The sequence below is a fragment of the Schistocerca americana genome, chromosome 6 (genome assembly GCF_021461395.2).
Source record: "Schistocerca americana isolate TAMUIC-IGC-003095 chromosome 6, iqSchAmer2.1, whole genome shotgun sequence".
Classification (NCBI taxonomy): Eukaryota; Metazoa; Arthropoda; class Insecta; order Orthoptera; family Acrididae; genus Schistocerca; species Schistocerca americana.
The window spans coordinates 364,156,095-364,169,835 of NC_060124.1; the positions used below are offsets into that span (position 1 = coordinate 364,156,095).

At 39.1% G+C, this 13,741-nt stretch overlaps 1 protein-coding gene across 2 annotated transcripts in view; it reads left to right on the forward strand.

The window, feature by feature from the left end:
• Nucleotides 1–7,248: 7,248 nt before the first annotated feature.
• Nucleotides 7,249–13,741, forward strand: part of LOC124619846 (probable peroxisomal membrane protein PEX13) — a 97,066-nt gene continuing 90,573 nt past the window's right edge. The window contains exon 1 of one of the 2 annotated variants that reach the window (XM_047146455.1): nt 7,249–7,451. In XM_047146455.1, the coding sequence (XP_047002411.1) occupies nt 7,369–7,451 (83 nt within the window). In that variant the 5' untranslated portion in view covers nt 7,249–7,368. The remainder of the gene's footprint in view (nt 7,452–13,741) is intronic. The other variant, XM_047146456.1, reaches the window with a different exon arrangement.

Below are 13,741 nucleotides of genomic sequence, written 5' to 3' on the forward strand. Positions count from 1 at the left end.
TTTCATCAGACTCAAATGAACACAGAGAAGAAAGTGACATGAAACCTAATTTTCTGTCAACAGGAACTGATATTTCAAATTCATTCAAGTACTGTGGCAACCAACTGTGTTTTCTCTGTGAATCCTGCCCAGTGATTGTTAGTAGCAAGTATACTTCATCCCCTACCATTGTGCAGCTCACTGACATACCTTGTGTTATTTTCAGTAAGAAAGGAATACCTTAAGTGTATTTTACTCTTATCTCACGATAGTAAAATTATTGAAATTTGTCATACACTAATTCAAAACTTTAGAAACACTACACAATCAATACTTCTTCCTTTGTTGTTTTGAGGGTCTGCTACTAAGTTCAGCTCACCTGAATAAGTCAATATTTAAAGCAACAGCTAAAATCTCAATTGTTGCCAAAAATCAGTAAATGTTAGATTTCTGGCTGTAGCATTTACGAGTGTACGGATGAATAAACGTTTATGTGTGGATGTACAGAGAAGTTATATTCAGGGGAATACAATACATAATCATAAAATTGGCATGTTCCACTGCAAAAACCATAGATTTAAAGTGTGAAGGCTTTTTTAGGAATTTGATGTGTTGGTACACTTTGAATTTATTCCTGCAGTCGAACTTATTGTGAATTTTAATATCACATGCACAGGGCACATGAATTTTTAAAAGCTCAGTCCAACAGAGAAGGTTGCACACATTTGCAGAACACTCTCACACCTGATGTGAATGACAGTCAAACAGATTGTGGCCAGGACCACCAGTTAAATGAGGCTTGTAGTGAGTCCCTCAAATGAAGAGCAGTAGTTCAGATCAGGACGAACAAGTGCTTTGCTTTGCACCTGCTTCAACTAAGTGATGAAATAGGAAACATGAAATTAACAAGAACACTTTGCCAAATTTAACTGCCTTTGCAATAAAGTGCTATGGCCGTGCAAAGACCGTTTATTCAGTTATTTTCGAATATCTCGCAAGCAGTTTCTAATAACTCACACCTTTACTGAACCAAATATTAGAATAAATAAAAGAAACTGGGGAAAGTGCCTTGTATCGTGGTCAAGATAACAATTTGTCTGAGGCTACCATCTCATTTGCTAGAATTTTAATTCATTTTATGATTTCTCGAAAATATAGACCTATCTTTTAATATTAGAAGACATATCTTTACTTGTGAACTGGACTGAAAACTGTGTGACAAATGTGCACAAGAACTGGTTCAGTCATTGAAGCACCGAGTTGGTGATTCATAAACATGTGTGACACAAGAAAATTCCACAAGCATTTGTCTGAGTTCATTTAAACACTCTATACATTATTTCTGTGTTATGATTCCACTGAACTCTGTGATATAATCATCTAATGATGTGAGCTTTGCATTTCCAAGTATTTTTTAAAAGTGTCTGTGTCGTGAAGTAAACATTTTAAACGTATGAACGCAGCTCAAAACCACTTACTGACATAGACATGCATGTTAGAGTGCTGCATCCAGCACAGGTAGGTATGCTGGCAACAGATCGAATCCGCAAGGTGGATTAATGACTAGAATCGGCATGCCCGTTAGCCTGGATGTGGTTTTTAGCGTTTTACCACAGCCCACTATATGAACACTGGGCTCGTACCCAAGTCCCATCTCAGTTGCACGATTCACAAACATATAGAAAAACTTTCACTCACTTCACATGAATAACACCACACACATACAGTTGTGGTATGTATGTTCTGTCACAAGGGATAACAGGGTGACGATAAGAAGGGCATCCGACCACTCCTTAAATTAAGCATGCTAAACCCATGATAACCATGCCTATGCTGCGCTGATGTGGATTAAAGGCACAAGAAAAAGAAGAAAAAAGAAGAAGAAAGTAGCTCAAAAACAAATTGTCTCTATGGACGAGCTAGGGAATTTATGTATTGTTACATTCTTTGCTCTGTATATCGTTAAAACAACAACGAGATCTTCCTTCAGTCCTTATTGTTTTGGCTATTCTGCCAGAAAATTAAATCTGCGCATATATCTCTTCAAGTTTCTGCCCATTTTACCACATTTTTGTAGTCTGGACAACATGTATCACATAAAAAAAGCGTTTCCATGCACAAACTCCAAGAGCCCTTCTGTTTCATCCACCTTAATAATAATAATCATAATAATAGTAGTAGTAGTAATAATAATGTCGTGTGGCTCATGAGGCTGCTGCTGCAAGTCTTTCAGCTGGACGACTTGGGTGACTTGCATGGTCCCAGTAACCCTACCAGGGGAAAGCGAAGCTACAGTTCAATGTGTATTTTGAAAGATGATTGTTCCTGGGGTTGTCCACAACGTTGAAAGATAAAGGGCAGGTCCAAAGATTAACTGATAAATTTTCATGGTCTGATTAGGATTCGACTGCATGATGTTTAGATTTCCAGCCAACTGCTTTAGCCATTACACCACTGGACTTGATTTTTTCGCCGTATATGAGGTTCATTCAAACTGCAACACCTCCAGGTTTTTTCTCAGGGCTGGAAACAGAAACATGCAGTTTATTTTATAATACGTTTGCATTCGTTGCGAGAACATAACAAAGATGGCAGCACTGCACAGCACACAGAAATCAAATGGCTGCGGCGAGAGCAAGAACTGTTTTTGATATTTAAAATGGTGGCGTTTTCGTTACAAGAACAACATGTAATCATTCATTTTCTCCATTTTAGTGGTGTGACAAAGACTGAAGTTCATCGCCAGTTGAGTGAGGCATTTGGTGATGGTGTCATGGACGTGTCTAATGTGAATTCATAGGTGCGACAGTTCAAAGCAGAGCATCATGTGACAAAAAACCAAGACAATTTCGGTCACAAGCCAACGTGTTTGATGACATGATCAAGTGAGCGAAGAAAGTTGTTTTGTACGATCACTGAATGAGTGTGGAACACATTGATCCAGAGTTGTTGTTGCCATTGGATGTGTGTACACAATCCTGCTTGAAGATCTGCAGTATCCTCCAGCTGGGTGCCATGACTGCTGATGGACGACCAGAAGGTTGCGTGTGTGGCATGTTGCCAGGCAATAACGACGACGTGAATGGGAATTTCTTTTCATCAATTGTGACAGTGGATGAGTCCAGGAGGCCTTTTCTCAACCCTGAAACTAAGCCCCATTTTCAGTATCCTAAACCGCCCTCACACTCACTGTTGCTGCTAGAGCTCTGTGTCATACAGTACTGCCATCTCTGTTGTACATTTACAGTGAGTGCGCCCGAGTTATAAAGCAAACTGTTTTAAAACAAAATGTTTCTATCTGTTTCCATTTCTGAGAAAAAAATTGAAGGTGTTGTAACATGAATGTATATTGTAGTACACACATGCACAAAGTGTAATTAGCAGCAAATCACAAGCTGTCTGCTTCCGCTGTGGACAAGAGTAAATTGGTGTGGTCGCTCTCCTCCTGTTTGATCTAACCTATGTGAAGTGCAATGCAATACAGTGCCTGCAGGATTTGTCTGTGGGGTTGCCAGTTCCATGACTGAAGCACTGAATTGTCACATTGAATGTGATACTAATTTGTTTCCCAATAATAGCGAACCACAACAAACTCTCTCAAAATTGTCATCCCCCCAGTTTTTTTCTTTATTATTACATGGAAAAAAATTCTGTAATGTTGAAATAACCTTGCGGAGCTGTGTCAGTATCTTATAACGAATATTATGAGCAGATTATTACTTACATTCATCTGAGAAAATAGACTATGCTCGATAAAATCATTTATTTAAAACACAGTGCATGCTAAATTAAAGGAAAAGAGACAGTAATAATGACAAATTGTTACATTATGTGGTGGTACACTTTCAGTAATTATCTTTGTGTACATCACATTTCGACACAAATCGATGGGATATAATTACAAAATCACTAAGCCACCTTTAAACCATCTATCTCTCATTACTACTGTATACATTATAAGATCGCATAAAATGAGGTGGTCGATGAGCAGTGAATGCATTCTGATTCTAAGCACTGTATGAATGGGTTGGATATATTATCCTATTTATGGACAGAGATCTAGTTTGAAAAGTAGGAAATCCTTGGTTATATTTTGCCTGTGAATTTAATGATACTGGTTTGCCAAAAATGTTGAATGGTTACTGGCACAATGTTTCAGCCTTTTTCTTTAAAATGAGAACAAGGTGGCTACATTATTTTAAAAATTAGCTGTGTTATTGATGTGTAAAATTCCTTCTTTGAAACTGTGACTCATTGGGGTGTAAATGACACATCCCAGCTAACATCAATTTTAAAGATATGATCACTGTGAAGAGGTCTTGAGTGATGAGTTAATTTTTAATCTTGCATGTGAGCTGTACTCAAACATGATGGGATATGTATTGCACCCAGCCGAGGGTTGTCTAAAGGAATAATTGATTGTATGCATACTGTTAACAACAAGTAATCTGTTAAAACAGGTACTATATAGTATTATCAATTAGCGAAACGGAAAAAGAAAACTGTACATACCATATTTATGCTTCTTTCTTCTGCTGTGTTTTATAAAACTTATGAAGTAATCAGTGATAGTAAGCTTATGACCTTAATTAATTAGTTGAAATAGAATGAAGTACTGGCACTGATAAACGAGTTACATCTCAGTTGCTTGACAAGCTCGTATCAACGAAACTTCCTGGCAGATTAAAACTGTGTGCCGGATCGAGACTCGAACTCAGGACCTTTGCCTTTCGCGAGCGAGTGCTCTACCAACTTTTGTTTTTTGTTTTTTTTATTCACCAAAAACAGTAACAAAAATGGCTACAATGAAATGATATAAATAAGGTGACAGATAATTGCAGTCATAAATTACAGCATTCAAAAAATGAGTCTTTAGCAGTAGCACAATTTAGCACCTTCACTGTCACCCTCAACTGGTGGCAGATCAGCACGCGCATTTTCTTCTTCTGCAGCCGGTTCCTAATCATCATTTCAAAGACCAAAATTAATCATTCAATAAATCCTTGATGTGTGTTCCTTCCAGGGTAAATTACATGGACAGAAGAGAAGTCCCGAACAGCGACATCGCAAAATATTTCACTGCCTTGTTATTTTTGTCAGTTCCAGCCTTCTAAACGCATCTATAGGGAGTTCAAGATCTTCCTTTATATCAGACACCAGATGTTTCTCGCCATATTCTTGTATCTGCTGTACTGCTGATTTATTTTTCATGTGTGACTTGCAGGTGAGGTTAGGGTCGGGAACGTGACCCAATCCATTCCCTCTCTACTAGGAATCCAGTTCCTAACCTATACCCATTCGGTTGAAGACAATTCGGAGCATGTTACCATATTTCTTATTGTGATTCTGATATTTGAGTATTTTCTCGAATTCATTTTCCATATACATCTTGTATTCAATATGTTCATCGCTCCCAACATTGTTAAAGACATAACTTGTATATTTGCCCATTAACCAAATCACTGCGTTATTTTTCGCCTGAGGGTAGTAACTTTCCTCTGGTCTGAAGAAAATATTAGTCGGTACATTGTTTGCTGAAGTTCTTGTTATTTGAGCAATTTTCTCCCTGGTCCACCTCCAGTTGATAATCCGATCTCCACAAGTGTAACGATGAGGCACACTATCAACGAGGTTGCATTTGCTGCAGAGGTTTGTGTCACTTAAACCGATGGCAAAGAGACGCTCATTAGTGCTGATGATGTTATTGACTACCTTCTACCACGCTGTTCTCACGTCAGACGAAAGAACATCACTACTGATGTTTTTCCAGACCACATTCCATGCTATTCCAGCATATTTGGTTTCTATGTTATTTTTCCTTTCATGTTTCCGTCTTTCAGCTAAAATCGCCTTTGCTGTAACGTTTTTGGAGTTTAAAATCTTTTTGCTGAGATAACTTAGTTCAAGATAATACTCCCTAATGTGTTTCAGCTTAAAACTTATTTTTTGTATATTTATCGGCGGCTCTACACTTTCTGGCCTGACAATATCGTATAGTTTTGCTGTAATGCACCCTGGATCATTACACATTATGCTCCATGTTCGTTTGACATACAATGCCATCGCTTTAGACTTGATGTGGGTTAGACCCATTCCTCCATTGCTTGGATCCAAAACTGCTGTCTTCACTGGCACTCGAAACAATTCCCCTTTCCACAAGAACTTTGCTAAGGTGGACATGATCGTCTTCGCCACCATTGATGGAATGGGGAGAACCTGTGCTATGTAGTAGGCCTTGGATAAAATATACGTGTTGATAAACAGTATTCTCTGGAACTGGTCTATGCTACGTTGACAGTTTTCAATCAAAGTTCCTTTGATTTTTCTTGCCACCTCCCGCCAATTTATTGCTATCATTTTTAAAAGGGACGTTGTCAATGCCATTCCAAGAGCTTTGTGTTCATTCTACCAACTGAGCTACCCAAGCACGACTCACGTCCTGTCTCCACAGCTATACTTCTGCCAGTACCTCGTCTTCTACCTTCCAAACTTTACAGAAGCTCTCCTGCGAACCTTGCAGAACTAGCACTCCTGAAGAAAGGATATTGCAGAGACATGGCCTAGCCACAGCCTGGGGGATGTAAAGTTTGGAAGGTAGGAGACGAAGTACTGGCAGAAGTAAAGCTGTGGAGACGGGGCGTGAGTCGTGCTTGGGTAGCTCAGTTGGTATAGCACTTGCCCGCGAAAGGCAAAGGTCCCGCGTTCGAGTCTCGGTCCGGCACACAGTTTTAATCTACCAGGAAGTTTCATATCAGCACACACTCCGCTGCAGAATGAAAATCGCATTCTGAAATCAACGGTCAATTTGTGACTTGCGTCGCGTGAAGAAAGCCCACAACAAGTGCATAGAGAACAAAATCTCGTCAGACAAATGCACAGGGCGAGATGTCAAGAGAATTCCCCTGCGCAAGGAACTGACACCTGGCTGCTGGCTCTCCTTCTTCCTACAAAGGAATTACCTGCTGTTGACGATGTGATTCGAATTTGCAGACATTTTGTATTTTAATTCCAAGATCAAGAAATACATTGCGTTTTATGACGTAATTGAAATAATAATAATTGTAACATGCAGATATGCACACATTAAAATAAGTCTGAACATAACGAGTCGGCTGAATTTGCTGCCCCTGTAGGTGCCCACCCGTGTGCGGCAAACGTCTTGCGCGCTCGGTCCCAGCGTCCCTGCCCGTTGGTTGTTAACCTGTTGTCAAAACTGTGTCGTCATTTTCGCTCGCAGATTACATACCACCACAGCGGCTTTGCCACAGATGACATTGCATCGCAAGTAGGTTCTCAAACTTAACATCGCAGGTAGCTGTTATCATTATGTTCGTGTCATGTGTATGTGTTTGACGTTTTTAATGTATCGTCGTGTGTTAACTTTCTGAAATGGCTGCGCCACCAAAACCGTGGGAAAGTGCCGGTGCAAACTACAGGATTGCCTCAAATTTCCCGAATCCACCAGGATTCAGGCGAGTATTTTATACTTTTCTGTATCCCAAATTTGTCTTGTGTGTTTATACTTTTCTGCTGCATGCGGAGTTGTTCGTAGGTAACTTGAAAAAGAGACTTTTTTTTCGCCCTGATTATTTTTGTTTATAAGGACTGGGACTTGTAGTTACTTGTTACAGACTTTGTCTAGGCAGGACAGCTTTTGCATTATAGGCAGCAGTACACTTTGGAGATGATGTAGAAAACAGGTTTTTCACTATCTCACCTATTCTTATTCTAAGCAATTCTAAGAACCTGTCATTTATGCATAAGAACCACAATGTGTGTAGTAGTTTCTGGAGGTTGTTGTCAACAATGAACCATCGTGAGAGAAGATCTGTGAATGGGTCAGGTAATCCGTTTAGGTTAGCATGGATACTTTCTTGGAAGTTACGCATTGCGGAAACAGAGTGCAGCTAGCTTCATCAACAGAATTAGCATTTCCCTCTTCTGTTATTAACATTGTAATTTCACACCTTTTTGTCCTATGATATATTCTGGCATCTCTCTGTGACCACGAAGGATAATCCTTGCGTGAAAGGGATATTCAAACGACCGACGATAGTTTACAAACTTATTATAGGTTGCTGCTTAAGAGGTTAGATATTCAATTACTTCCATCAAAGTTTATTCCTTAAAAATTTGTAGCTAATAATTACAGTAGTTCTTCAGAATGGTTTAGAGGTGCTTGCTGTTATGTAACAAGCCTATTATCTTCTTTGTCAGACCTCTTGATTTCAGGTATTTTTCTGCAATTTTTAAAAAATTTGTATATGATACTATCAATTATATACCAGTCTGTTGTGACTTGCTCTTTAGCTTAAGAGATCTTTCCTCATCATAGTCAGATAGCAGTGATGTGTATGTGAGATGTGCCTGCTTGCGTGAATGTGTCTGTTCCTTTCTTTTCTGAAGAAGGCTTTGACTGAAAGCTCAGTGTGTAAGAGTCTTTTCGTCATGCTCATCTGCAACTCAGTGTGTCATCTTTACAGTGAGTAGCAACCTATCCGTTTCATCTTTGTTATGTGAGATAGGCTAGACACTTAAACACTGTCACAAATTAAGACATCATGTTTAGTGAACAACACAAGCAATCAGTGTATTGATGAAATGTGATGTCATATGTTATGTGGAGGATGTCAGCAATGTTTTTGTTTATATGTTTGTTATAGATGTCAGTTGTACATTTTGTTTACAGTGTTGTTTACATCTTGTGGATGGTGGCTTAAATCATATTGTGGAGATGGTGATCCGTCGAGGAGAATAATATTTTGAATTTTCATGTTCTAATGAACTGTTGCGTAGCCCGATGTCTAATTTAGATTGGAAGGTGATGTTTAGTTGTGAGTTGAATGTGATGACAAAACGCTGTTTCGGTTAAACAGAGCTTGTGATGACAAATTGATCTGGTGTGCACTATGAACCATAGGCTACTTCCTTTTTTAATAAATTATCTACATTCACATTTGATCTGCACTTTTCAGATTTTTAACATGGTCGAAGGTGTTAATGATGTGGTTATTGCTCTGTACTTCTGTAGAGCCTTGTTTGTGATGTTAACCATTTGTAGTTTCTTAAGGCTTGTATGTCAGCTGTATCAATGACATATTGTTCTGACGGTGCAGTACAGTGTTGTTAACTAATCCTCAAGTGTGTATTAGCTAACAAAAAGTCAACTTTAGGTTGACACACACTCCATAATATTATTTTTTGCTAAATTGCTACTGGTAAAAATTTTAAAAAATTATTTTGTGACAAATCGGGAGGCTCCTTGACAGTTGTAAAGCACTAGTCCGGATAAATTTATATGAGAATCCAGATGTTTATTTCTTAGGTTTAATATAGTTTCTTTAAGTTAATTTCTGAAGTATGGTTTCTATCTGGTTTCAGTAAAATTAGATAGATGTATTTCAGTAATAGAGTGACAGACTAAAAATTGAAAGGTCCAAAGATCAATCCTCAGTCATTCCTAGGATGTTTACTATTTTTCACTGTGGGTACTGGTAATAAAGAAACCACTCTGTCGTACTGTGGTTCAGAGTCCGTGCTAAACTGGCTCTCTTGTCCTGTTCAGCAGTCATAGGAAAGCAAGGCATACCATGGACCACCTCCAGTAAGACTGTTCCTAGTCATACACTGCAGTGTTTGAACCAGTCTTTGGTGTTGGGAACTCTATTTTTTAAACTGAACTGAATAGTTAGAAATTATTGATTGGAAAGTGGACTTATGTAATCAAGAAGTAGTTTTGAACTGATTGTATTACTTGTTCCAAAATTGGCAAAGTTATTTATGAATCTAAAGAAATGCATTAGTGGCTGTGGAAAAACTGAAATAACAGGATAAAGAGGAACATTTGACCAAGTGTGACAACACAGTGGTTAGCACACTGGACTCCCATTCAGAGCAACTCAAACCAGTGTCCAGCCACCCTGGTTTAGGTTTTCCATGATTTCCTTAAATCACTTAAGGCAAATGCCGGGCTGGTTCCTTTGGTTGAGCATGGCCACTTTCCTACTCTCTCCTTCCCTAATCCAAGCTTGTGCTCCACGTCTAATGACCTCATTGTGTATGATACATCAAACACTAGTTACCACCTCCTCCTCCTCAGTTATAAGCTTTGACCACTAACATAGGAAAGATGCGACAAATATTGTAAACGAGATGGAGGCTATAATGATATATCAGTGCCAGTCTTATAAAATGGGCCAAGCTAGAGATTAGCTGGTTTTTTGCTTTCACATTTGTTGGTTTCGCTGGCTTGCATCCAGACTGTCACCTTTCAACCTAACCTAGACCTCGGGCTAAGCCATAGATCAGGCTGTCACCACAAGAAGGCTTTTTGCTTCCACATTCATTGACTCCACCAACTAAAAACCAAATGGTCAAGTTACACACCAAAAGATGACACCACAGCATTCATTAACATTGTCTCTGCTCAAATCTGACAGCTAGTCTTGGATGTTTCTTGTGAACCCAACAACATATTTGAAGCAGTCTCTGTCTTCTGGTAATGAACAGATACCGTCCAGTGTAAATAGCAATGTTCTGTAGTTCTCTTGAACACTAAGTGTTAACCACACTGAGTTTCACTAAGACCTGTTGTGAGATTTATTATTGTGCAACTGTATCTTGTCAGTAAAAGCAAGACGTTAGAAATCCTATCTAATTCAGAAAAAACTTTTTCTTGAAATCATCTGAATATCTAGATTCAGAGATTGAAAAGTTCTGTTCGCTACATGGCAAGTAGTAGTGTTTGTTATACAGCTGCATGACTATTAGAAATGCACTGTAAGCAGCACTTGGTATTTAGAGATGTCAACTATTTTCTCTGTGACATCTGTATTACTAAACACCTGATCAAATTCACGGTGCATAGCCCTAGCCAGAGGTTGTCTGTTTAATAACTTCCACGGCAGTAAAAATTTCATTTTTAGAATTAGAGTTATGTCCTAATCTGTTTATTAAGAAGTATAATCTTTCATTAAGGGCTTAACACAATAAGTGAAGTATTAACGTGAGAAACTGTGTATACATCTGGCGGCAGTTCTCTCACGGCACTCAAATTACCCAGAGGTATCCGGTATTTGAGAATGAGAACTTTTAGTGACTTCCAACAAACTTTACACAATTTCAGACCTTTCAAAACATTTTTTTCTCTCTAACACTTTCCACAAAATAGTGGAACGAAAAAAGTTCATTGCTTATTACATTTTTGCTGTATATGCAGTGAAACTTCAGCATCGGGGGATGATGATTTAATTTATTACTTTTTCACCAGTAACTGAATTTGAAACACATTTTGCAGACAGTGTCCACATGTAGCACTGAATGTAGCTGCAAAATTATATCACTGTACAGCACATACCTCAGTAGACTTGACTTCATAAACAGTAAGGTACATGAGAAATTAGCTTCTTTTAAGTACAAGTTACTCAGACTATAGTTGTGCAGTAGTTTATAATTAGTGCGTTCAATGACTTCCAACAAACTTGAAACTTAGTTTGATCTTTTCTAAACTTTTTCTCACTAACTTCATCAATCCCAAGTACTTAATACACTAAGTCATTTGTGAAGTAAACAGAATTTTGAAGAGTTAGAAGCTTTTTTATGCATATGAGAGCTCAGTTCTTTAAACAATCAGAGGTTTGTGAGTACCACACTAATAAAGTAAATATTTATCTACTATTATTAGGACATTCTATTGTAGCAGTTACTGGGGGGGGGGGGGGAGGGGGGGCGTGCGCGCCAACCTCAGCAAACAATTGTGCTGTAGCCCTTATCAAATGCTTTGTGTTGAGCTTGCTTGTTGTTTTCTTTTATTATCTGCAAATTAATAGAGAGACCACTCCTGATCCATGACGGGCTCGAGTATGACCCTTACAGTACCAAATGGATCGATGATAACTATGACAACATTAGTTGTGCTCTCACAGAAGCACGGAATATGGACATACTTTCAGTGCTGCTGTGAGAGGGAGGCAGGGCTTGTTCCCCTGCACCGTTCCTGTCCCCTTGGGCAGTCTGAAGTCCTCCTTTGTGTTTATGTTAATGTTTATGCCTTTAGTGTCTACAGCATGTAATAGGAAGCAAGCAGCAAAAGGTAATAGTAAAACTGACATGGCAGCAGCTTTTTTTTCAAAGTAGCAGCTTTCCTAAAACTTTACCCAATTAAATTTAGATGGCATAAATGTGAATAGCTTAAGTAGTATAGTGACGATTTATTGTTAATACATTATACAGATTAAGTTTCTACGATATCTTTGTTTCACATTAATGTAAATATACCTTAACTCATCCCACATTCTTTGAGAGTCTCCTCCTTGATCTACGGAGCACAGTGATCGAGTGAATAGCAATTGCAGCTGGATCTCTCATCAGGCTGTTTTTAGATGTACATTGAGAAGTCATACAAAAGTTAAAATGGCAATATGCTAATTCCTGGGATAACATGCCAACTTTTTTAAGAAGGAAACTACTAAATTGTTGCAGATAAGTGTTCATGGTTTAAAAAAAAAAAAAAAAAACAGTGAGTTGTTTGGCGAGCTATTGTGGAAAAATAAATTTGTGTGGTTGCTGATGTGTATGAGACATGGCATCCTTTCTTTGGGTGATGATTATGACACTGTGCACCATGTGGTAGGTGCTGAATACATCCTGTGTACTCCGTATTCAGAATCTCTCTCCCTACACCAAACTTTGAACAGGCACTGTGTGTGTGTGTGTGTGTGTGTGTGTGTGTGTGTGTGTGTGTGTGTGTGTGTGTGTGTGTGTGTGAAAAGGTAAAATTATTATTTCTATTGATACACACTTATAAAAGTGCACAAGACTGTTGTAGCCTACAAAACTCCTAGTTCTTTCATTGGGTACGAAAGAGGAATGGGTTGGGTGAGATTAAAAGGGAAGAACAGATAGCCCCAGGATAAGGACCCACCTTGTGTGATCACAGACTATAGTATAGTTAATTCTCCCCCCACTGTTAAGAAAAAGGGGCGGAGAAGAGCAGAGGAAGTGGCCAAGGCAGTATTGCAACCTCAGTACACCAACAAAATCAATCTGAGGGTAATGTAAAATACCTTAAATCTCGACCTACCTATCTCTATAATATTATATATAAAAAAGAAAGATGAGGTGACTTACCGAACAAAAGCGCTGGCAGGTCGATAGACACACAAACAAACACAAACATACACACAAAATTCAAGCTTTCGCAACAAACTGTTGCCTCATCAGGAAAGAGGGAAGGAGAGGGGAAGACGAAAGGAAGTGGGTTTTAAGGGAGAGGGTAAGGAGTCATTCCAATCCCGGGAGCGGAAAGACTTACCTTAGGGGGAAAAAAGTACAGGTATACACTCGCACAAATAGAATGAGATTTTCACTCTGCAGCGGAGTGTGCGCTGATATGAAACTTCCTGGCAGATTAAAACTGTGTGCCGACCGAGACTCGAACTCGGGACCTTTGCCTTTCGCGGGCAAGTGCTCTACCACCTGAGCTACCGAAGCACGACTCACGCCCGGTACTCACAGCTTTACTTCTGCCAGTATCTCGTCTCCTACCTTCCAAACTTTACAGAAGCTCTCCTGCGAACCTTGCAGAACTAGCACTCCTGAAAGAAAGGATATAGCGGAGACATGGCTTAGCCACAGCCTGGGGGATGTTTCCAGAATGAGATTTTCACTCTGCAGCGGAGTGTGCGCTGATATGAAGCTTCGGTAGCTCAGATGGTAGAGCACTTGCCCACAAAAGGCAAAGGTCCCGAGTTCGAGTCTCGGC